The sequence below is a fragment of the Carlito syrichta genome, unplaced genomic scaffold (assembly GCF_000164805.1).
Source record: "Carlito syrichta isolate Samal-C Ts95f unplaced genomic scaffold, Tarsius_syrichta-2.0.1 Scaffold304553, whole genome shotgun sequence".
NCBI lineage: Eukaryota > Metazoa > Chordata > Mammalia > Primates > Tarsiidae > Carlito > Carlito syrichta.
Window position 1 is genome coordinate 1,482,444 of NW_007248649.1, and position 25,578 is coordinate 1,508,021.

At 35.1% G+C, this 25,578-nt stretch overlaps 1 protein-coding gene across 4 annotated transcripts in view; it reads left to right on the forward strand.

The window, feature by feature from the left end:
* Positions 1–25,578, forward strand: part of ARFIP1 (ADP ribosylation factor interacting protein 1) — a 115,604-nt gene that overhangs the window by 66,452 nt on the left and 23,574 nt on the right. For 2 of the 4 annotated variants that reach the window (XM_008060171.2, XM_008060170.1), the window contains exons 3-8: positions 3,120–3,228; positions 8,354–8,449; positions 10,672–10,784; positions 16,491–16,712; positions 18,573–18,730; positions 24,617–24,791. In XM_008060171.2, the coding sequence (XP_008058362.1) occupies positions 3,120–3,228; positions 8,354–8,449; positions 10,672–10,784; positions 16,491–16,712; positions 18,573–18,730; positions 24,617–24,791 (873 nt within the window). The remainder of the gene's footprint in view (positions 1–3,119; positions 3,229–8,353; positions 8,450–10,671; positions 10,785–16,490; positions 16,713–18,572; positions 18,731–24,616; positions 24,792–25,578) is intronic. The other 2 variants (XM_008060172.2, XM_008060173.1) reach the window with 1 other exon arrangement.

Here is a 25,578-nt window from a genome sequence, read left to right on the forward strand (position 1 = left end):
CCCCATCCCCCCCCATAGTTTCCCAGTACCGTCAGTCATTTTCTTATAGTATTACATTGGATGTTCAAGGTCCATTATATGAGTGAGAACATGTGGTACTCGGATCTTTGTTTCTGTGAGAGGTCACTCAGTATTATAGACTCTAGTTCCATCCAGGTTGCTGCGAAATTCATGATTTTTGTCTTTTTTATGGCTGCTAGTATTCCATCATGTATATGTACCACATTTTTAAAATCCAGTCCTTTTTTGATGGGCAGCATGGTTGTTTCCAGGCTCTTGCTATTTTGAACAACGCTGCGATAAACATACGTGTGCAGGTATCTTTTTTATAGAGTGATTTGAGTTCTTCAGGGTATATTCCCAGTAGGGGGATTGCAGGGTCATATGGAAGGTCGATTTTTAGAGCTTTTAGGAATCACCACACTGCTTTCCACAGAGGTTGCACTAGTTTACACTCCCACCAACAGTGTAGAAGTGTTCCCTTTTCACCACACCCTCTCCAGCAGCTGTTATTTTTTGAGTTGTTGATAATTGCCATTCTGACTGGAGTTAGGTGGTATCTCAGTGTGGTTTTGATTTGCATCTCCCTGATGATTAGTGAGGTTGAGCATTTCTTCATGTGTTCGTTGGCTGCTCAGATGTCTTCTTTTGTGAAGTGTCTGTTCATATCTTTTGCCCATTTTATAATGGGGTTGTTTGTTTTCTTCCTTTCAGTACGTTTCAGTTCCTTGTAGATCCAGGATGTTAAGCCTTTGTCAGACCTGGAGTTGGCAAATACTTTTTCCCAGTCTGTAGGCTGTCTCCCTGCTCTCTTGATGGTTTCTTTGGCTTTGCATAAGCTTGTCAGTTTCTATGGCTTTGCAGAAGCTTGTCAGTTTAATAAGGTCCCACTTGTCTATCTTCTCTCTTATGACCTGTGGGTTTCGGGTTTTGTTCAGGAATTGGATGCCAGTTCCGATTTCCATGAGGGTATTTCCTTCCTTTTCTAAGGTTCTTATGGTTTGAGGTTTTACATTTAGGTCTCTGATACATTTGGAGTTAACCTTTGTGCATGGGGATAGATAGGGGTCCTATTTCAATTTTCTGCATGTGGTCAGCCAGTTTTCCCAGCACCATTTACTGAATAGGTTCTCCTCTCCCCAGTGGTAAGTGGTGGGGGCTTTGTCGAAGATGAGTTGGTTAAGAAATTGAGCTTTTGCTTCTGGAATCTCAATTCTATTCCATTGATCTATATGCCTGTTCCTGTACCAATACCAAGCTGTTTTGATGATTATAGCTTTATAGTAAAGTTTGAAGTCTGGTATTGTGATAACCACCTGCTTTGGTTTTTTTTTGCTGAGGATTGTTCTGGCTATTCTTGGACGTTTGTGTTTCCATATGAACTCCTGTGTTGTTTTTTCTAGGTCTGAGAAGAATGTTGTTGGTAATTTAATGGGTATTGCATTGAATTTGTAGATTGCCTTAGGTAAGATGGACATCTTCACAATGTTGATTCTTCCAATCCATGAGCATGGGATATTTTTCCATTTGTTCGTGTCATCTTTGATTTCTTTGAGCAGTGTTTTGTAATTTTCATTGTAAAGGTCTTTCACGTCTCTGGTTAGGAAGATGCCAAGGTATTTCATTATTTTTGTGGCTATTGTGAATGGAATTGTGTTTTTTATTTGGGTTTCTATTTGTTTATTATTGGTGTAGAGAAATGCGATTGTCTTTTGTACATTTATTTTGTATCCTGAGACTTTGCCAAAGGCCTTTATCAATGTAAGGAGGCTTTTGACAGAGTCTCTTGGGTTTTCAAGATACACAATCATATCATCTGCAAAGAGAGATAACTTCCTCTTTTCCTATTTGAATACCTCTGATTGCCTCCTCTTCTCTGATTGCTCTAGCCAGGACTTCCAATACTATGTTGAACAGGAGGGGTGAGAGTGGGCATCCTTGTCTAGTTTCAGTTTTCAGGGTTATTGGTTCCAATTTTTGTCCATTTAGGAGTATGCTGGGCTGTGGGTTTCTCGTAGATGGCTTTTACTGTTTTGAGGTATGTTCCCCGTATGCCTAGATGTTCAAGGGTTTTTATCAAGAAGGGGTGCTGGAATTTATCAAAAGCTTTTTCTGCATCTAAAGATATGATCATGTGGTTTTTTGTTTTGACATCTGTTGATGTATTTAATTACATTTATGGTTTTACCAGCCTTGCATCCCAGGAATGAAGCCTGCTTGGTCATGGTGGATGATTTTTGAGATGTATTGCTGAATCCGGTTTGCTAGGATCTTGTTGAGACTTTTAGCATCTATGTTCATTAAAGATATTGGCCTGTAGTTCTCTTTCTTTGTTGGATCTAAAAGAAAATTTTACCTCGCCTTGACTGAAGTCAAGCTAATCTTGAAATTGAAGGGAAATTAACATTGCAAGTGAGTGATTTACTTATACTGAGCATTAGCTGGGCTCATTATGATTATATTAGACATCAGTCAGTTTTTACATCTTGCAGTTTAATTTTTACAAGTTAGATGTGTCATTTTAATGATACTAATTTTGTTCATTAAAATAATTTTCCTGATAAGTCCGTACGTTAATTTCTTTTTTTTTTTTGAGTTGGAGTCTCACTCTGTCACCCAGACTGGAGTGCAGTGGCACTTGACCTGCTGGGCTCTGGGGATCCTTCCGTCTCAGCCTTCCAAGTAGCTGGAACTACAGGCATGCGCTACCATGCCCCACTAATTTTTTATTTATTGTAGAGATGAGGTCTCGCCAAGTTGCCCAGGTGGGTCTCGAACCTGCGGGCTCAGGCGGTCAACTCACCTCAACCTCCCAAAGCATGGGATTACAGGCTGAGCCACCAAGCCCAGCTAAGTTAAAATTTTTAAATTGAATTTTAATATCTGTCTGCTGCTTAGTTCCAGAATAATGAAAGTGTGTTTTATGGGACATATACTATACCACTTAGTAGCAAATCTTGCTGTATTTCCTGCTAATTATACATCTTTATATAGAATTATAAGGGAATACTACATAGTAGAGAGGAAAATATTTAAAATGTGATTAGAACACAACTGTTCTGATCTGTTATATGGAATTTTTTACATAGATTTTTTTCTTTTATTCAAATGTTGCTAAGGATTTGAAGCGTTCATTACCATCTGGACTTGGTCTCTCAGAAACTCAAATTACATCTCATGGCTTTGACAGTACCAAAGAGGGGATTATTGACGCAGGAGCATTTCAAGGTAAGAGCCCATATATTTATAAAGAGGCTGGGATAGAGAATGAGAGAGGTGCTACCTTTACTTGGAAAGCGCAATTCTGTGATAAAACATTGATTATAAGCATAATCCTTTTTCTCTTCAGTTTAAGTAATTTATAAATTGTATTAATAGTCTTTTTATAAATAGATCAATGTGTATATTTTCACTGATTATTTAAGAATTGGTTTTAAAATACTGAAATAAAAACTCAAAAATTGTGTCAAAAATATATTTAGATTATCTTACTTTGTAGCCACAAAATTTATAGCTTTACCTCAGTGTTGACTTATATAAACATATATTTCCTATTTCAAAGCAATAGGGAAATAAGCCTTTATTTTTCCTAGTATATATGCTGTATAGGAGGTTCAGTAATTTGCTAAGAAGACTCACATTACTCAGTATATAGTCACAGTCATGGCTGTGATTTATTACAATGAAAGAATACCAAACACAGTCCGTAAGGGCAAAAGGTGGATAAGGAACAGTCTGGGGAAAACTAGGCATAAGCTCCAAGAGTCTTTTCTCAGTGCAGATCCACAGGGATTGCTTAATTCCCTCAGCAATATGAGATCTGACAGCATATGTGAAATGTTGCTAACCGGGATAGCTCACTTAGAGACTCAGTGCTCAGGGTTTTTATTGGGGGTTGTTCACATAGGCATCCTTTACCTGGCATATACCAAGATTCTAGACTTCCAGAAGGAAAGCAGGTAAGCAGAATAAACCACATAGTTAATATAGACAGTTTAAGCACAGTGCACCACTCTTAATCATTTGGGAAATGGAGGGAATTCTAGAATTCAAGTTCCCAGAAGCCAGCTAAGAACTAATCTTGTAAGCAGACCTTTTTTTAGCTAGGCAGTTAGACCTGCTATGTTAACCCTTTTCTGCACACATCCTGTATGTATGTCTGTTTTTAATGAAAAGAAATTGCCTTCTTTTTTAATGCTCTTGCCTATTATAACTTTTTCAACTGTTTTTTATTGTTACATGAGTAAAAGAAAGTAAAACCATGTAAACATTTGAATGTGAAAAATAGATTGTTTTTTTGACAGTGTTGTAGTTAAAGTAGTAGCTATAGTTGTTCATTGACATATATTAATTTTTTTTTTGAGTCATAGCCTCACTCTGTTGCCCAGGCTGGAGTGCAGTAGCACACTCACGGCCACCCCAGCATCATCAACCTGTTGGTCTCAGGCGATTCTTCTACCTCAGTCTTCCAAGTAGTGGGAACTACAGGCGTGTGCCACCACACCCAGCTAATTTTTAAAGTTATTGTAGAGACCAGGTCTCACCAAGTTGCCCAGGCTGGTCTCGAACTTGTAGGCTCAGGCAGTTCTCTTGCCTTGGCCTCCCAAAGTGCTAGGATTACAGGCTTGAGCCACTGCCCCCAGCCTGGCATATATTAATCTTAATGCTGCATCAAAACTTCACAAAATGAAGAAAAAGATCTCCATTCCTTTGCAATCCTTAGCCATCTTGCAGATTATAATATTCTGCGTTTTTATGGTACTGTTGGCCAGTACTTTATTTCAAGAACACCTTAGATTTTTAAATATATTATTTACTATATAAGTCCTGAAAATAAGCATTTAGGATAATATCCTCTACTGTAGCTATGAAATGAATGCATTATCTAGTGACATCGTGTTTTATCTTTCCATTCTTATGTTTAGAAAAAGAAAGATATAAAAAGGGAGTAAGCATGTTAATATCTTAGCAATCATTCTGAAGCATTCTGGCATTCTTATGTAGGGGATAACTTTGAATTTAAAGGTTGACTGAGTACCTAAAACTAAGAATGCTTAAAAATATAAGGCTTACTTTGCATAATTTGATGCCATTTTTGGACCAATCACCAATTTCAAAATTTAGAATAAAAAACTAATTTTACCTTTAAGATATTTTAAGTATTTTTAATGAAATTATTTAGCTGACATTTAATTTCATCTTTTTTCCTGAAGTGATACAGTATTATTATACAATAATCAAAATCAATGGGCCATTTTAAACTGCCATGTGTGAACTTTAAAATACCTGTCAGTTTCACTTACTTATAGATACATCCTAATCCTTCAAATTGGAATTAAAAATATGTTTTATGATTATGTCAGTAATTTATGTTTCTTTGAATTGCGCTTATAAAGCATTTTTTGTGATACATATACATGATAGAATATTATGCAGCCATAAAGAAGGACAAAATTATGAACTTCACAGCGGCTTGGATGGGTTTGAAGTCTATCATACTTAGTAACCTATCACAGAAACAAAGAACTGAGTACCACATGTTCTCACTCATAAGTGGACCCTGAACATCTAGCATAATACTATAAGAAAGGGATTGGCAGTAGCGGGACACTACCGAAATGGGTAGGTGGGAGGGCACATAACATCAATAAGGGTGCCTGCTCCTAATCCAGGTGAAGTGAGGTCCGTTGGAAGGCCCGGTCTTCACTTGTACGTAAACCACTTACATACCCAATCCTGACTTGTAGCCCACATCTTTGAAATAAAAACAAATAAATACCATGCTTTAACCCAAGCTGCATTATCGATCAGTGTATTAAAAAGATAATAATTCTTCCATATTTAGTTAAGCATTTATTGGAAAGTCATATTTTAGTGCCGTTGTTTTAAGATATATGTAGATAAGTTGAAGTGAACATTGGGAAGAACAGCATAATGATTAAAATTTAGAAAATGGGTATTTTGAAAAAAAGTCAAAGGACTTGGGGCTGTGTTAACTCAGGAAAAATGACTGAATGATAACTGAATAATGAATTTGTATTATTTGAACTGTCACACAAAGGCTTAGTCATCTACTTTTCTATCTATATCTAGAGCAAATTTAGAATAAATTATACTTAAATTCATCTTAAAAACAACAAATATAGAAAGCTGCCTAGCAACAGAGATGTTGCAGAATCAATAATAGTGGAAATCATTAATAAATCAAAGCTCGTAAGAGTGATGTGCATTTGGTAACAGGGTTTTATTTTAATGGGATTTCAATCATTATATATAAATATATTCATATTTCAAAATTTTTGTTGGTGAGATGAAACAGATTTGATTCCCCCAATTTGTCACTTAGCAAGATCCTGGATTTTTAAGAGTTATTTTTTATTTGGTATTGGTGACTGATTTTGGTAGCTAAGTTAGTAGTTTAAGGGTTAAAATATCGAAGATACAGAGAAGTGATAATTATCTTTGTGGGGTAAAGCAAAAAAGCTGAAGTCTCATCATTTCCATTTTAGTTTGGAAAATTATGTATCATTTCTTATATATATTATGCACATCTTATGTTGTATCGTGGTATTTTTTATGCAAGTTAATAAGCTATAATAACTAGAACAGCAGAGCTCTGTTCCTGGGGTCAAGACATGGAACTACAGTAGTCTTCTTTTATTAACACTTCCTTATGATAGAATCTCTTCTGCCTTGGATAGTAGAGATACGGTCTTTGTTTAAATGATGATTGAACTGGATAACCTATTAAAATGCCTCCCAACTCAGCAAGTAACTTAGAGATTAGTATTTTCTGTATTGAATGTAATAATGAAGACATTGTGATTTTCAGAATGTCTGAGTCTCTAATAAGAAACCATTTTAACTTCTCTGGACTTCAGTTCTGTTACAGTTTAATGTGAGAGCTCAGTCTAGTTGATTTCTGTCATCCCTTCCAGTATTAAAATTTTTAATTCGACAGATTTAAAGACAGTATATCTCACTTGGAAAGGTAGCAACAATCAACTTAGGTCTACTGATGTTTGAATTTTAATGTGAGATCCAGTCCAAATTAAGGTTTTTATACTGTTAGGACTGATGACTATTTCTTCATCAGAATGTAGTACATCTGAGGTATGGCCAATTATTACTAATTGTAGGTAAAAAAAGAAAAAAAAGATACTGATCTTTCCTATTAGAACATTTAATTATGAATTTTTGATATATATCTTCCAAACAACTGGGGAAGAGTGTAATTAAAATAAAGGTACATTATAGACATTAAAATTTTCTCAAAATGTGAAAGGACTTTCATATTTTTTCAACTTCTTTTAAATTATCATTCCCCTTTTTTAAAATTTAAATGCTAGACATTAGCAGTAATGTTGGGTAGTCAATATTTCTTACTCTAGATAACTAAGACACAGAGATGTTAAATAATTTGCCAGAGTGTTCCTAATATTATGTGGTGGATAGAGCCAGTATTTCAAACCCAGAGCTCAAATTTAAAACTTAGTTATGTTTCACTCAAAAGTTATATTCTTTCTTCTGGTTCTCAAATTTGGTTGCGTTTGAGAATTATCTTGAATGGCTTTCGAAAAAACAACAGATGCCTGTGTCATTGATTATCAGTAGATCTTGCGAAGTGTCTCAAGTATGTCTTAAAAGCTTCAGGAGTGATTCTTATGATCAGTCAGAAAATACTCCACACCAACACTTCACAAGCTTCAAAGTACATACTAATTACTAGAGGATCTGGTGAAAATGCAGGTTTAGGATCAGTAGGTTTGGGACAGGGTCTGAGATTTTGCATTACTAACATGCTTCCAGGTGACTTTATTGATGTAGATCTCTTGCATCCATATTATGAATAGCAAGGATATATACTACAGGATATTTGATATATGATTTGACAATTTTGGCTTCAGTTCCTTTGAAAGCTATAATTCATTCACATTTCTTATAAGAAATATTAAAGCATTTTTTAATATCCGTTGCATGCCTTTAGATTTTTCCTTGAAGAGTTCTTCCTTTGTATGTAAGAGTAGCAAGTTATGAAATATTTACTTGAGATTTAAATCATTCAACTATGGGACTGTAATCACATTTTGTTAACTAATTTGGGAAATAACAGAGTCCAGGTAAAATCCTGTTTATATGTGATCTTGCTGGATTTCTTCATATAGTTATGTGTCTTGTTTAGTTTTGATGAAAAGTTTATATAAGAATTTATCCTGGTAGCATCTATTTATTATACTTTTTAGTTCTAGTATTTGAACATTTTAAAGGAAATATCAGCAACCCCAATATTCAACATGTACAGTGTGTGGAGGAAGAAAAGGATTTTCACAGTTGAAATGTCTACCCTTTTCAGGTTCCTCAGCACCACCACTGCCATCTGTTATGTCACCTAGCAGGGTTGCAGCTAGTCGACTTGCTCAACAAGGAAATGATTTAATTGTTCCTGCAGGTATTCACTGCACTGACTGGATAAAGCCCTTTTTGCTACTGCTGAAGCTAAACTAATTCACTCAGTTTCATAATTACTTGCTTATATTCAGAGGTGTGTGTTATTCGGGCTTTTTTAGTGGCTGCCTTATTAACAATAAGGGAAATACTTTTCCTAGCCATAGCCTATCTTTCTGGCTTTTCAAAGCAGTTAGTCTGTATCGCAAACCTGAAATTTAACCCATTTTAAAATTAAAAACATTGTAAAATTTGATTTTAAATCTTTCTTTACTCTGGAAAATGTAGGTGCACTTATTTCCTCCTAAATTCTCAGCTTTGCAGCTCTGCCTTTTGTTTTCAGTTAAAAAAGGAACCTTCACCAATTGGATTGTTTACTTTTGAAAGTGGACTAAGCGGAAAAGGTTGTGTCTTCTTATTTACAGTCTTAACTTATAGTTTGGAGATTGCAACAAAACACTATGTAATTTACCAGTCATACCCAATGAAAAATACTTGGGAAAATTCACTGTCTTCACATTGAATTTGCTCTGCACTTTAATGTTACTGGACTATAAAAATGGGAGAAACGGTGAACTCCACATTTCTTCTTATATAAAGTGTTAACATTTATATTTTGTTCCTATGAGAATTTTGTCAATTCTTAAATGTGTTTCATTTTATATACTCTTCTCAATCTTAGCCTGGTAAAGACTGTTCCAGAGTTTTTGTTGACCCTAATTTTTTAAAATCATTTTTACAACTTTTTCTGTTTTCCTTATTTCATAGTTTTAAAACTATGAAATTGTTTTAGAAAGTTTCCATCTGAAACCATTGGTATCATAAACATTTGTGAAATATTTCTTTGCTATGAAAAATATTTTACTATTAGGAACTTTATAGCTGTAGAATTGCTTTCATATCATACATTCTTAATTGTTGGCACAGTACATTGGCAGGACTTTACACTACCTTTATTTGTTATGGCTGTTTTTGTGGGGTTTTTAAAAACTTTTTAAATGATCTCTTGAGAAAAAAGAAGTGCAAGATAGGTCTTCTTTCACCCCAGCTTTTCATGCTAGTAGTAAGATATTTTTAATGACTATTTGAATTGAACTACTAAGGGGACCAAAAAAAAACTGGAATTATTTTTTGGAGGGTCGGGCCCCTTGTAGTACAAGCTTCCCCCACTAGGTAAGTGTTCTAGGAACCCATTGGGAACAGTGTATCAGCTATTGTCGTTGTGAGAGGTTGCATTTAGCTTCAGTGCATTTTTTTTACCCATTTCTTGATGGGCAATTTACAAGCACACTTTTCCACACTGTGCTGAGTATTCAGCAGTTTTTGACCAAAAATGGCATGCCCCCTATGCCCCACCCTCCCTATTCACCCTATCTCACCCTGAGCGGCTTTTTTTTTTTTTTTTTTTTGGTTTTCCATGGAAAAAGTCCTCAAAGGGAAACATTTTGCCATTGTGGAAGAGGTGAAACAAAAAACAGCAGAAGCACTAAAAAGGCATCAAAATGGATGAATTCCAAAACTGTGTTGAGCAGGAAGAAAAGGGTCTCGATGGGCATATTGCATCAAATGGAGAATAGTTTAAAGTTTAAACATGTAAGAATGAATACACATTTTTTAATAAATAAATTCTGGTTTTTGGGGATCCCTTTCTGGTATTTAATGAAATGTGAATTATTTTTTCAAATTCTTCAAAATTATAACAATATTCTATTATTCCGGTCTATGTATTACAGTGAAAGGAGATCACTGTCGAGAATGTGTCATTCTAGATTTTTATTGACAAAGATAGTTCTTTTTTAGGTTCATTAAGTTAAGATTAGTTATGGAAATTTTATTTTTCTTCAGGTAAATAGCAGCTTATATAGAAAAGAAGGCTGAGTGCAGGATCATTTTTTTTTAAGTGAGACAACAAACCACATGGTATTTGTGTTTAATGGATAGAAATTTTTTTTAAGCAATTGAGGATAGGATAATATCTTTGAATCTTAACAGGGGCAAGACAGTAGAATTTGTGGAACAATTAAGTGAATAAAAGCCAAAAACAGTTCAGATTAGAGTGTTAGCTACAACTCTCAGTGATCCCAAGAAATTCTTCACTTTGTGGGCACTTTAAAAAAATTTTTTAGATGCATAAGTGGTTTAATTTGAACAACATCAATGTTTTGTTTTCTTTCCCTACTTGTCATTGCCTGGATGGTGTTTTTATCTTTTGTTATTATCATACAGGTGGCCAGAGAACACAGACAAAAAGTGGACCAGTTATTTTAGCAGATGAAATTAAAAATCCTGCAATGGAAAAGCTAGAACTTGTTAGAAAGTGGAGTCTAAACACCTATAAGGTTTGTAATTTTTTAATGTTTCCACCCTAAATGGCTCTAAGAATTTTCACTTGTTTGTAATTCAGATTATTGTATTACAGCTATATGAATATAGTGGAGAGAATAAAGCCATCTAAACATGGTGGAGATACAATTAGAAAATGAGTATTTGTTTTATTATTGATCTTTGCCTGTAATTTTAAAAGTTAGTGCAAAAGAAGTTTTAAAATGCAAAAGCTATTAAAATGCTCATTAACTGACAGATAATGTATATAATTGAAGAAATGTCCTGCCTCAGAATATATTTAGCTGTAAAGCTGCTATAAGTATATTTGCTTCCCCCACCTGCTTATTGATACTTTATAGCAGCTGAAGGTCGAGAGAGAGATATATTAGGTCTCCAAAGTTTGAAATTCCCTGATCTTGCTGTAATACCTAAGCATTAACTGTATGGACAGCACCAGATTGCTTTGAGTTGGGTTTCTAAAGTTTGTAAACTTTCTTAGTTGCATTACTTCAGAGTAATGGGTAATTAAATTAAAAATTGTTTTTCTTGTGCCCTCCATGATACCTTTGAATGTTAACAGGGACAAGACAGTAGAATTTGTGGAGCAATTAAGTGAATAAAAGCCTTAGCAGTTCAGATTAGAGCATTAGCCACAACTCTTTCTATATTCATGAACTGGTTGTAGGTCTAATTGCTAGTAAATCAGGGATTGTCTATATTTTTAATATAGGGCAGATCTGTCTTATGTATTTTCTCAAGAGTAATGCAAAAGTGAATTTATTCTTTAAGTTAATACTTTTAAGATATGATCTGAAGTCTGTGCAAAAGCACAGGTATTCTTGAGATGTCCTGAAGCATGTTACGTTAATCTTTGCAAAAATTATTTAGTTCATGTCAGTGTAGAATCTGAGAAATGCTAATGGGAGTCTTCAGAAAGTGGTGCCTCTTAAACTCTTCTCCTGCAGGACATTTCATCAAATCATTGCCCTTTCTGATCTTAGAGATGTGAATTATCTCATTCCATGTATTGTTTTTGCCTTTGTATTTCCTCATCTCACAACAGTTCAGCCAGATATTCACAAATTTCTACTCCATCTTCTTGCTGATCCCACGTAGCCAGCAAGTCATTAAATCCTATGCATTCTGCCATATTCTCTTACTTTTTCCCCTTTTCCCCATCCCAACCTTCACAGTTATAGTTCATACCTTTATTTTTCTTCTTGAGACAGGATCTCACTCTGTTGCCCAGGCTGGAATGCAGTGGCACAATCATGGCTCACTGCACAATCATGGCTCTCAAACTCCTGGGCTCAAGCAATCCTCCCACCGCAGCCTCCTGAGTAGCAGAGATTACAGGCATGTGCAATCATGCCTGGCTAATTTTTAAAATTTTTTATAGACACTGCATGCAGCTATGTTGCCTGAGACTGGTCTCAAAACTCCTGGCCTCAAGCCATCCTCCCACCTCGGCCTTTGAAAGCACTGGGATTCGTTCATATCTTTATTACTCTTTCATATTACTATAATTGCTTCCTAACAAATTCTCTTAGAATAAATGTTCTACTCTGTCTAATGGGTTCACTGTTGCTTATAAACCTTCAGCAATCTTCATTGTCTTTAGAATGGCATGAACTGACTTCCATCTACCTTTTCATCTTGATCTCTTACTACACCCCTCTTCTGTCTGTGGATCCAGTGATCCACACCCAGTGACTCAGGGACTTCCTACACAGTCTGTGCTTTCTCACACTTCTATCACTTTCTTCATGAGACTATATTTGCCTACTACTTGGAATTCCCCCTCATTTTACTTGTTTATCTTTCATATCAGACTAAGCTACATTCAATTTATTTATTACATTAATTTATTCAACCATGTCTTTGTTCACTTATTCATGAAATTTGCCTCTAACTATTAATATTCCACATCCATACATTTTTTAACCTTAAGAACACAGACTTTATTTCTGTGCTAAATCTGAGTAATTACAAAATACTTTCTTTTTAAAGTTTAAGTTTTTGTTCATTTTTGAGCTGCCCTCTCTTGTGTTGTTTAGTTGGTGTTTTGTACCTTTGTGTCTCTGTGTTATTATTTGTTCCTTTTCTTCTGTCTCTTACTCTACAGTAATCTGAGTTGAATCATTAAGATTGTGTATTTTTCTCTTATGTTAACAGACATTTAGCTGCAGGCTGATCTTGAACTCCTGACCTCAAGCCAGGAAATGACAACTCGTTAAAATGTTGCATACATAGTATAATACTATATGAAGGAAGCATTGATTGTCTCAAACTTTATTTTGAAATGAAATTTTTTTTCATTAGAACTTAACTTGGATCTTCAGTTGAGATCAAAAGAGAAAAAGAAATTACCAACTTCTGATATTTTTGGAGTTTGTAGCCCAATGTGTCCAGGCTGGCATACTCCTCTTGACCAAAGGAAGCTCAGGGTATAATGACCTTATTGGGTTTACATGGCTCTGTGTTCTCATGACTTTTTGACCTGTTTTCAGTCCAAATTGTAGCTAATGTTGGGTGTTCATATTTGGATAATGTTTCAGGTACTGATTCTGATTTGGTTGATTTAGGAGCGTGCTTGTTCTCCATTTTATGCTTGAGTCACTTGATTTTGGCTCTGACTTTGATCCTTTACCTTTCATGGTTACTACTTTCAAGTTCTGTTTCTATTCTCTAACCAATGCTTTAAGGCTTTTTCTCAAAGGGAATATTTAGCACTTCATTTATTGGTTGCTGATTTTGACCCCAAGGCCAGCCTGGTGACTCAAAGCAAATATATAATAGGAATGATTTAAGTTTAGGCCTTAAACTTATCTTCTTAATTATTATTTTAATCTACCTTATTTTATTCACAAAATGTGAATTTGAAATTTGTTTTCTTATTTCTTTTCATCTGCAGAAATAGTTCTCTGACTTATCTTTTTGCTTGTTTTTATTTTTTCCTAATCTAGAATAGAGTGCTTTTTGAAGTTTGTCTTTTTTTTTTTTTTTTTTTAAGCATAATCTCAGTTTCAGCATTTAGAGCCTTTGGCACCTTTCCCAAACATTAAATACTTTTTAAAAGTGTTTAAGAATCTGCCATTAACATTCACACCCTTATCAAATTAATCTTTGTTGTCTTTAAACCATACCTTTTAAGCTCTTATGCCTGTTTTTCTTGTCATGTTGCCTCATTCATTTAGTGGTTGACCCGCTTCACCTGTTGGTTTTCCTTTTATGCTCCCTTCTCTATCCTTTCCCTATATAGCCCTGCTTATATCTACCAGTTGTTGCCATGAATTTATCTTTTGCTTGTACTTAAATGTATTTATTCATTTTTTGGCATTACAGAAAAGCTGCTGGTGCTACTTAAGTACGTAAAACGCCCAGTGACTGTCTTGTAAATTCATAAATCAGTATAATGGTGATTCATAGTATTTTGTGCACTATTGATCACTTTATTTCACCTACCTTCTCCCAAGTAGGAAATCTATATAGGTCAGTAATTTGCTTTAGCTTCCTTCTGCTCCTTTAATTTAGTATCATTTGTCCTGTTATCTTCGAAAGGAATTCTTCATTTATATGAAAAACTGAACAGAACCACCACCAGCCCATTGTAAGTGGTCTCCATTTGCAAGGGCTTTGAGGAACAGTAGAGAACTTAAGATTCTTAAATCTCTTCTATGTTAAACCTTCTTTATAATATATACTGATCTCCAAGTTTGCATTTTACTTCAGTATGCACTAAGAATCAATTTAAATAAAAATCTGCTTAGAGGCCGTCTGAGAGACTTCCTCTGGGACCTGATGAGTGGGGCAGTGGCTAGCAACTTAATGCCTTCGGACTGCAGCTTTCTTCCCAAAGCTACAGGGAGGCAGTCTGCAGTATTCTCATTTCCAGATTCTGTAGATTTTGCATAGGAGTGCAGAATTACCTGATGAGAGTGGAAGCTCTGTGAATTCAGTTTCAAAATTTGTTTCAAGCATCCACACTTATCTTAGTTGGCCTCTTATTCGGTATCATCTTACTCTTCCCATTGCCTTAGCTTCCTGGAAACAGAAAACCTTTCCTCGTTAACTCTTCAGCCCTCCTGCCTGCTTGTAACCATTATTTCTGTGAAAAATATGGCCACTCAGACAACAGTAGACATTTCTTTCACTTTGCCCAGAAGCAAAGCGCCTTCAATGAATTCTGGCTTCTTGACTTTCAATGGGTTATTATATCTAGAGGGCTATGGAAGGTACCATATGCTTGTGAATAGAGTATATGTCTCTGATAATGTTCCATTAAGCAAATCCTGATGTGGAAGAAAAGTGGGGGAATGAGTGACCTGTCTCCTTCATCTTGTTTAACTTTGAGGCATTACTTCTTGCCTTTCTTATTAAAATCACGGTGTCTTCAGCTAAATTTTCTCTTGTGATTTTCGACTCCCGAGGTGTGTTTATATGTTTTCCATGGCAATAGTTTTATCCTCTTTGTGTGGTTTTTGGTCTCTCACCTATCCTATGTATATTTTCTATATATATAAGAATTTCTCTGCTTTTACAAAACATTGTAAAAAACAGTGTTTACTTATAAAGATCCCTAGTTGATGAGAATAGAAAACATGTTGGGAAATTTGTTTCAGTTTTAAATAGAAAAATATTAAGTAGCAGATTTGTGTATATTGACAAGAAAAGTCTCAAGTTATTTTGTTTATAGAAAAAAATGATCAGGATATTATGTATAGCATAATCTCATGTTTACTCTAAAAATATTGTATATGTGATTATATATATTTAAAGAAGAATCTAGACTACCCATCAAACTGTTAATAGTAGTTTTCTACTATTTAATATGGTTAAAGGAAGAGGAAATTCACCTTTTATTTCATGTATTATTTTAAGTTTTGCAACAAGCATTAATTCTGTAACCAGAACTTTGAAAGATATGACAAAGAACAAATTTGCAAATTTTAAAAATTGCAATGATTAGTACTCTTTTAGAATATTTCTGATAATGTAATAATGAGGAATATATTAATGTCCCAGTTATTCTTAAAAATGATTTACTGAGTGATGTTGTTTATAGTTTTTAATTTTCAAAAAAAATTATTACTAGGAAACTTGTTTCCATGTGCTCTGAAATTAGACTCTTTCAAAAAATTATAGGTTTCTGTATCGTTATTTCTGGGGCAGAATACATGAGCAGTGTAATGCCATGCCGTCTGGGCAAAAGTAAAAATGAACTCAAGGATCTTTCTCTCATCCTCCTTCCTCTTCTCTCCCTTCTTTCTTTCCTTCATTCCCCCGTCATACACACACAGGGCTATTTAAGGGGGGAGAGAGAAGTAAAAGAGCATTTGAAACCAGTAAGAGTAGAATTTGTGTATTATTGTTTGCATATCAACAGTGTAATATTATTATTTGTTTTAAATAATCTACCCGAATGCACTAAATTTGAAATATGATTATGTGAGAGAGTTCTTCTGGAAGTATATAAGTTAGCTACTCTTAAAATTTCCTCTGGTCGGTAATAATTATTAGACATGTCTGGTAAGTTTACTTTCTGAGTCCTAATGAACTTATAAAGGGCTAACAATTTTCAGTTTGTAAGGCTAGCTTGTTTGAAGCCAAAAAATGGTATATGCCATATACTTCAGCATTTATAATTTGGATTGCTGTATTATTTTTTTCTTTTACTCTTTCTTTTCCTTTCTAAACAAAGTATGTCTTTTCACTTTTAGTGTACTCGACAGATTATTTCTGAGAAGCTAGGCCGTGGCTCAAGAACTGTGGACCTTGAACTTGAAGCTCAGATTGATATATTAAGAGATAACAAGAAAAAATATGAAAATATTTTAAAACTAGCTCAGACATTGTCCACCCAGCTTTTCCAGATGGTGCATACCCAAAGGCAACTTGGAGATGCATTTGCTGACCTGAGTTTGAAGTCACTAGAACTTCATGTAAGATTATTTTAAATAACTACTAGGGATGGGAGAAAATGGTAATAGAAATATAATAAGAGGTAATTTGTTATAGTTATCATTTGCTGAACTCTTAATGAAATGGGAATTCGGAAATGTTCTTTTAAAATTTTACATATATAAAGCACACACATATATATAACATAATATGTATATTTAAGATATATATAATCAGCCGGGCTGGGTGGTTCAGCCTGTAATCCTGTGCTTTGGGAGGCTGAGGTGAGTGGATTGCCTGATTCTGCGGGTTCGAGACCCGCCTGGGCAACTTGGCAAGACCTCATCTCTACAATAAATCAAAAAATTAGCCGGGCACGGTAGTGCGCACCTGTAGTTCCAGCTACTTGGAAGGCTGAGGCGGAAGGATCGCCGGAGCCCAACAGGTTGAGGCTGCAGTGGCCAGGAGTGCGCCATTGCACTCCAGTCTGGGCAACAGACTGAGACTCCAAAAAAAAAAAGATATATATAATCTTTAAGAAGGTCCAACTGATTTCTGTTAACTTTACTTTTTATAAACTATTGTATGTATATAAATCTAACTTTCTTTTTTTTCCCTCTCCCTTGTTGATCTTTAAATTTTGCCTTTTACATCTTAATGAATATCAAGGGTAATAATTAGTACAGTTGTGATATGTTCTGTTAACTTTTTCTAAAAGTTGTAAAAATTTTTTTTCTTATATTATTCTATTTCCAGTAGTATTTATGTAGAACTCAGTGTGTAATTTAGCTTGTGGAAACTTGGTGCCAGAATCTTCAGCTGTCCTGCCTTTCATTTTAGTATTTACATACATTGATTTTCTTTTTATGTTATCCTATATCTGCCAATATTTACAAATCAAGATTAATAAAATTTTGAAGACTGAGTTCAGAGTAAAGAGTTACATGGCCCTCTATTAAGTGGAAAATGCTTTCAGCATAATAAAGATAATTTTGCTTCCATGCTGTTTTTGAATTGTTAAAAACTTTGTCACATATTTAATTATAGCCATTGTATATAGCATTAAGCTTGCTTCTTTGAATATTCTGGGTAATTTAATATTGCACTGTGTGTTTCAACTGAAATTGAAAAGTATTTTATAATGAACTGGAGAATTCTCAAATTAAAATATACATCTTAATTATGTGGTCAGTTTTCTATTTAGTCAGATGTATTCCTCCTGATTAATCTGTTAATTAGCAAAACTTGGACTGGAAAACTCACTGCTGAACATTTAGGGTTAGTTCTTTTCATGTCTGGAGGAGTCATATGTAACGTTTGCTGCTTCAAGATGGAATTTATTCAGAGACTGAACTAAATCTGGTGTTGAGTGATCCTTCCCCAGCTGTGTGCCTAGACAGACTTGCACTTGGGAGTCAGCTGGTCACTGAGTTTATAAAGAAATGTGTATTGTTAATATTTATACTTCAAGCAGATTCAGTCAAAACACAAAAAATTGTACTCTGCTTTATGTCTGAAAGGTTTAACCAATTGTTACCTAATTTGGTTGTAAGAGTTATAGTTTCTCTGATTAATACTCTGCTCTATTTTCCTTCCTAACAGCTGTACCTATATTATAATAGAAACACAACGTAGTCATGAAAATATTCTTTTTACTACAAAGAATCTTAACTTTTAGAAATTATTTAGATTTTAGCTGTGCATGTGGACTGATGACAATTTTGGTTTATTAGACTTTTTCAGTAATTATATAGCTGGCTGTGGTTGAGATTGAAAGAAAAAGACTACTGTAGCTAGATTTCTAAATCAAATATTTTGCTATTAATGATATGTTTGAGGTTTTTTAAAGTCACATTTACTAATTTATTACTGGGTAAGTTAAGGTAACTTTTTTGTTTTAGGAAGAATTTGGCTATAATGCAGATACCCAGAAACTGCTGGCTAAAAATGGAGAGACTCTTCTTGGAGCCATTAACTTTTTTATCGCTAGTGTGAACACTTTGGTGAATAAAACAATTGAAGATACATTAATGACTGTGAAACAGTATGAAAGTGCCAGGTAAGGTATAAATTATCATTATATTGTCTGTTTTATAGATGACGTGTAGTTCAAGTAAGATTTTGGTTATGAACAACAGAAACCAATTCTGGCCAATATGGGCAGAAAAAAATGTACTGGAGGGTTATAGGATAGTCCACAAAACTAAGCAGAAATGGAAAGAACAAGAGTCTAGAAACTGCAAGAACAAAGCCAAATAATACTAACTGGGACCCTGATGCTGGGTGTCTCTAGTATTTGATGCTGCCACAGCTAACATCAGTAATTTCCAAAAGGCTCCCAATACATGGTTCACTGGCTTAAGAGTGTCTAACTGAGCCTTGGTCATGTGCCTAAACTCTGCCTTCTAGTGAATAGGGAAGTGGAGGCTCTCCCAGCTCCAGCTCCTTAGAAGAGAACAGGTCCCTGTATCCTTCAGGCAGATACTAGACGGTCCTCTAGGATGTGGCCTAAATTTACCTTCATATTTACGCTTCCACAACAGTCAGACTTGTACTTGCAATTTCTTTAAATATGTAAACTCATTTCACCTCCATGATCTTGTTTGTTGTAGATACCAATGGTCTTCCCTTTATCCAGATTATAACAAGCCCTTTAAAATTTTACCTTTAACATAATTTAAATATTTGTTTTATATTTTGATAGATGTTTATAATGCATTGTTTTTCTAAATCCTACTTCATATATATTATGTTATATAAAATTTCCTATCTCACAACCATCCTGTTAGGTAAATAAAATACATACTAGTAAGTACTTAGAAATGTGTAAAGAGTGGTAGACCCATTATAGCCTATGTCAACTTTTTAATCCCAGGCCCAATTTTTTTCTCCATATGCCCTGCCACTTTAATTAAAGTATCATCCCCTCTGAGTTACTTTCCTTTGAATTCTCAAAATCTTATTTTTCCATTATACTTTTTATAGCATAATTGAAGATAAACTTTACCTTTTAGAAGCATAACTTTACTTTTGGCCTCTTTCCCTAGTTTAATGATTTGAGAAATGCCTATAATAACTCCAAACTTTCTAGTCTTTTTGCAGTTCAGTGCTTAAGTACATATTTACTATGCCTTAAGTAAGTAAAAGCCCAAATCACTTGGAAAAGTTAATTTTTGATCTTTTTACAAGAAGAGATGCTTCTGTCCCATGTTGTGTTTATAATTTTTGTGTAGTATTAACATGATGAAAATGAAGGTCAAGACAAGCATCTGTGGTTGTGTGGTAGGTGAGGGCAGGGGGTATCTATTAGTAAGATATCCTTCAATGGGAGTCCTCTCAGTAACACGCTCAGTAATTGGTTTTCCAATCTCTACGTGCTTTCATTGACAGTGTTTGGATGCATTATGTGTATATGAATGCAAAATTTCATTTATATAAGTTCTATTTGGTTCTTTTCTAGATGTATCTTTTTCTTATTCTTAATGTCCTAATTTGTTCTTTTTATCTCTTTAATCATTTTAAGCATTCTTATTTTCTAATCTTTCTGATTGTTTTAATATTTATGGGTTTTGAAGATGAAAATGGTTTTGTTGTTCCAAAAGTACCCCTCCCACCTCCCAGTTAAGAACTCCATGAATCTAGTTTGTTTCTGTACTTTGTAATTGTCTATCTATCCTGAAATTTATTCTGTTAATTAACATATCTTTCTCTTTTGTCTGTATTTCTAGCATGCTTTTAAAAATAGTAACCCATATTAAATAAAGCCAGATTTATCAAATAAGTCACTATTTGTACACAAAACATTTTCTGTTTAATCTGCAGAAAAGAAAAATAAGCCTCTAGAGGTGAAGTGGTCTGCTCACTTGTAGTCGATTTCAAAGCAAGATGAGAACCCACTGGCTCCCTGTCTGTTACACTTGATCACTAGGCCTTAAGCTTGAACTGGACTGACCTAAAATTTTAAATCTAATTTTTACCTCTTATAATGAGAAATCTAACTTAAAGTATAATATAATATAAGATCTCAGTTTATACAATAGAGTAGATTTATTTTGAACAAAATTATAAGTCAAATTATATGTAGTTGGTCACTGGCTACTTAAAGGAAATACTTAGATAACTTCTTTGTGTACTTTAAAGACCAGCAAAAGTAATGACCTCACTCCGTGATTTTTATTCTTACTAAGATTACAATATATGATCTTATTCATCAGGCTTAGTTTAGGATTTGACTTCTGTGTTATTTATGAAGTAACTAGGAATTAGCAAGTTGTAACACTGAAACATTGCCTATTAAGGGCTAATAGTTGAAAAGAACCAAAGATTTTAAGTTTCTCAGTAGCTGAATTTTCTTCTCTGTCAAAACCAGAATTTACTGACTCTTAGGGCAAGGGTCATATATTTGATCAGCACAGAAAGTGGTAATTTAGGCAAATGCTGGGATGGCCTTTTAATGCTCTCTATTATGCATTGTGTACAAGTATTTCCTAGCCCTCTGGTGCTTTATGTATAGAAAATCTTATAACAGCCCATTCAACACTTCTCCACAGCAGTACCAACAAGGGAGTCAATTGTGGTCAAGACTTTTCAGATGTGGACACCTGTTCTCTAGAAGTTTTACATAAGCCATAAAGTAACCATCACTAAATTTGTTGATATGGACTCAGTGCAGACTGGCAACCTTGAAGTGAAGAGTTGCATTTTGAAAACTTAGTAAGCTTCTCTTCTTGGTGGTAATGAGCACTGTTAGAGAAAGTTTTACTTTGATACCATCTACACACTATGAATATAAAAATTAAGGAGTATAAGGTCAGTATTATAACTTTGATTATGTTTAAACTAATCACTGTTATTTAGAAACGTGCTCCAAGGCTATTGAAGGATGTTTGTCCTTATATTAAGTCATAGCATATTACTATATATTTTAGTTCTACTTTTCCTCTTTTATTTTTTATTGTTTTTAGTATGTTTGCTTCTAGATAACTCCTCTTCTAATTCAACAATAATAACAAGCATTCTAAAGGTATCAGTTATTACCAGGTGTCCTATGTGGTTTATATATATGCAGTTTTTGTAGAGATTATTATTCCCATTTATAGATTTAAAAAACTGGAGCACAGAGATAAAATAACTAGCTCAAAATCTTAGAGCCAGTGAAAGGCAAATACATAATTTAATTTGGCTGCTGAACCCATGGATTTAACTAATTTCTTATTACCAAGTAGTCTTGCCTCCTGAATTTTTTTGTATATGTCTTCTTGGCTCCATTGCCTTTGTCCTGACTCAGGGACTCATTTCTCATGTGTCTATGGTCTTCTAATTGGTTTCCTTGCTTCTGATTTCTTAATTTTTTACTCCAGTCCATCCTCTATCGTTATACTACTGCTAAGTCATCTTTCTGTCCTGAACAAATAGAATCATGTCAGATCAGTGTTCTTCAGTGACTTACCCATCACCTGTCCTGCTGGATTAATCTAAACCTTTTATGGCAGGTAGTGCTTCTTAATCTCAATCCTGCCTACCTGTCTGACTTTAATTCCTTCTGTTATCGTGTTCCAACTTCAAATTCTGGCATACTAAATTAACTCCCAAATGTGTCATGTATCTTACAAATTTATGCCTTAGTCCATGCTATCGCTTCCTGGAATATTCTACTAATTTCTTTACCCCAATTCACCCAATAAGCTTTTACCATTCTTCAAATTTTAATTGCAGTATTTTCATTCTGTTCTCAGATGCCTTTTCAGGCACTTAATTAGTTAATTATTCCTCTTGATTTCTACTATACCTTACCTTCTTTCATTGTAGTTTCCATTATCTTATTTTGTTGGCATCAGTTACAAGGTTTTCTTTCTCTGGACTGCAAGCTTCTTGAGGATAAACTTACCTGTTCATCTTTATAACTCTACTTTCTAGCACAACACCTGGAAAATAGAAGGTGCTCACTTGATAATTGTTTAATGAATCAATATCTCAGTGAATTAATGAATAGTCCTCTTTTGGCCCTGAACTATCAAGTTTGTTAAATTCAGTACAAGTTAAGACTAAATTACGCTCAGTTATCTACACAATATAGATTGTGTTATCTAAAGTATTCTTAATTCCCAGAATAGGAGATGTGAATTGTACTCCTATTATATCTGAATAAAGAGCTTTAGTTTTAGGGCACAGGCTTTGTGATTCTGATAGTGTTACTAAATTAGACGTCACTTTGCATCTTCTTGGTTGAGCACTGAATTGTTGAGGCTGATGAAGTCACTGCTTTTGTTTTGTTTTGTTTCTGAGAAGGTAGAATTTATTGAGAGGACAGAACAGCTCCTGGAGCAGGAAGGGACCCAAGGGGTTGCTCGATAAAGTCACTGTTTGATAAGCAAAGTAGTACTTACTAACACAGGTGTGATAGAGGTATTATGAAGAGCTATGGGATCCTGGTGTGCTGATGGTGGTGAGCTAGCTATTTCAGTTAGTGGTGTGAGAATATTAAGGTGAGGAATCTCATGGAACACAAGGTGATAAATGTTGTATAACATGCCATTGTCACACTCTAGATACTGATGTTATAGGAATTTATCTAGAGTTGCTACATGTGTCTGTTGAGCATTTGAAATGTGACTAGGTTGGATTGAGATGTGATGGAAGTGTAAAATGATAGTGGATTTCAAAGACTTGGTATCCACACCCCAATGTGAAGTAGCTCATTAGCAATTTTGTTACATTAATTTTATGTTGCAATGATTGATATTTGAGATATGTTGGGTAAGATAAAATATATTGTTAAAAAACAGGTGAGACCAGGCGTGGTAGCTCAAGCCTATAATCCCAGCATTTTGGGAGGCTGAGGCAAGAGGATTGCCTGAGCCCACGGGTTCGAGACTAGCCTGGGCAACGTGATGAGACTTCGTCTCTACAATAAATCAAAAAATTAGCCAGGCGTGGTAACGTGTGCCTGTAGTTCCAGCTACTTGGAAGGCTGAGGCGGAAGGGTCACCAGAGCCTAGCAGGTCGACGCTGGGGTGGCAGTGAACATGCCACTGCACTCCAGCCTGGGTGACAGAGTTAGACTCCAACTCAAAAAAAAAACGGTGAAATTAATTTTTATTGTTTTACTATTACTACCAGAAAAATTTAAAACTATATATATCGTTTGAATTCTATTTTTATTGTGCAATGCTGACCTAGACTTACTTTGAGAATCACTGACCCTCTACTGACTCTTATCCTGCTAGTTTTAGTTTGCCATTCTAAAGTATGCTATCCTTACCAGCTTTGCCTCATTAATATTAACCAATTCATATGGGGGGTTGATCTCTACTCTTGATCTTGTTTCGACATCTATTAGGTTTTGACATCTATTTTTTTAAACTGATTTTTAAATCTTGGAAATCTTACTTGTCAGTTAACAATACTGCACTTTGGGAGCAATAGTTAATGAGATTAAGAAGCAGCTTTCAGCTGGGCTCGATGACTCAGCCTGTAATCAATCCTGCGCTTTGGGAGGCTGAGGTGAGTGGATTGCCTGAGCCAGCGGGTTCGAGACCCGCCTGGGCAACTTGGCGAGACTTCATCTCTACAATAAATCAAAAAATTAGCCAGGCGTAGTAGCACACGCCTGTAGTTCCAGCTCTTGGAAGGCTGAGGTGGAAGGATCGCCGGAGCCCAGCAGGTCGAGGCTGCAGCGGCCAGGAGCAACCACTGCACTCCAGTCTGGGCGACAGAGTGAGACTCCAACTCAAAAAAAAAAAAAAGAAACAGCTTTCTCCCATTGTGTGAATAGCTCTTTGTTTTTAATGAAATAATGATTTCAAAAGCATAAGGCATAGACTATGTATGAGAATTTTATATATTATTGTGTAGTATGAGGCCAAATATTATGTATATCCAACCCATTCTTGAACATACCTCACTCCATTTTTGCAGTAGGCTTCAGTTATCCTCTTCTTTCCAGGATTGAATATGATGCATATCGTACTGATTTGGAAGAACTGAATCTTGGACCACGTGATGCAAACACTCTGCCAAAGATTGAGCAGTCACAGCATCTGTTCCAAGCACATAAGGAAAAATATGATAAAATGCGCAATGATGTTTCTATCAAATTGAAGTTTCTAGAAGAAAATAAGGTAAATGTATGCTTTTCCTGCTGAGATCTTTCTGTGGACTTTATCCTAAAGAGAGAGAAAGGTTTTTTGTTTCTGTTAGCTCTCTTTTGTGATAGTTGGAAGGAGGAATTCAGGGTTTGCGTTTTTAGAAGTATACAGAGTATGTTCACCTTTCTTCAATAGAAGTCATCAATTCTATTTTCCTCAGTCTTTTACATATAACAGTTGGCAAAAAAAAAAAAAATGCTTGCTGTTCAGCTGTTGATCTTTACATTGGTATTGGTAGCACATGTTTTTGGGGTTTTTTTTATTGTTTGTTTTGAGTCAGAGTCTCACTCTTTCGCTCAGGCTGGAGTACAGTGGCTCGCTCACAGCCACCCCAGCATCGACCTGCTGGGCTCAGGCAATCCTTCCGCTTCAGCCCTCCAAGTAGCTGGAACTACAGGCGTGTGCTACCACACCTGGCTAATTTTTGGATATACTGTAGAAATGAGGTCTCACCAAGTTGCCCAGGCTGGTCAGCAAATGCTTTTAAAAGGTAATAGTGATACATTCTGCTATGATTATTTTCAAACCAGTGACTGATAATTGAAGAAAGGGCTGTAGTTAGCATAACCTAGGATGAATAGACCAAGAAATCAATTTTCCACGTTGTTTTTACATTATCTGAACACATCTAAGGACTAGAGCAGTTGGGACTGAGCTGGACCTGTTGTAAGCTACACTGGGAGGTGGATTCATTCATAGCAGGTGCCTGAGTTTTGTTTTAAGCAATGGACGGGCTCCATGTTTGACTTGTCTTCCATTA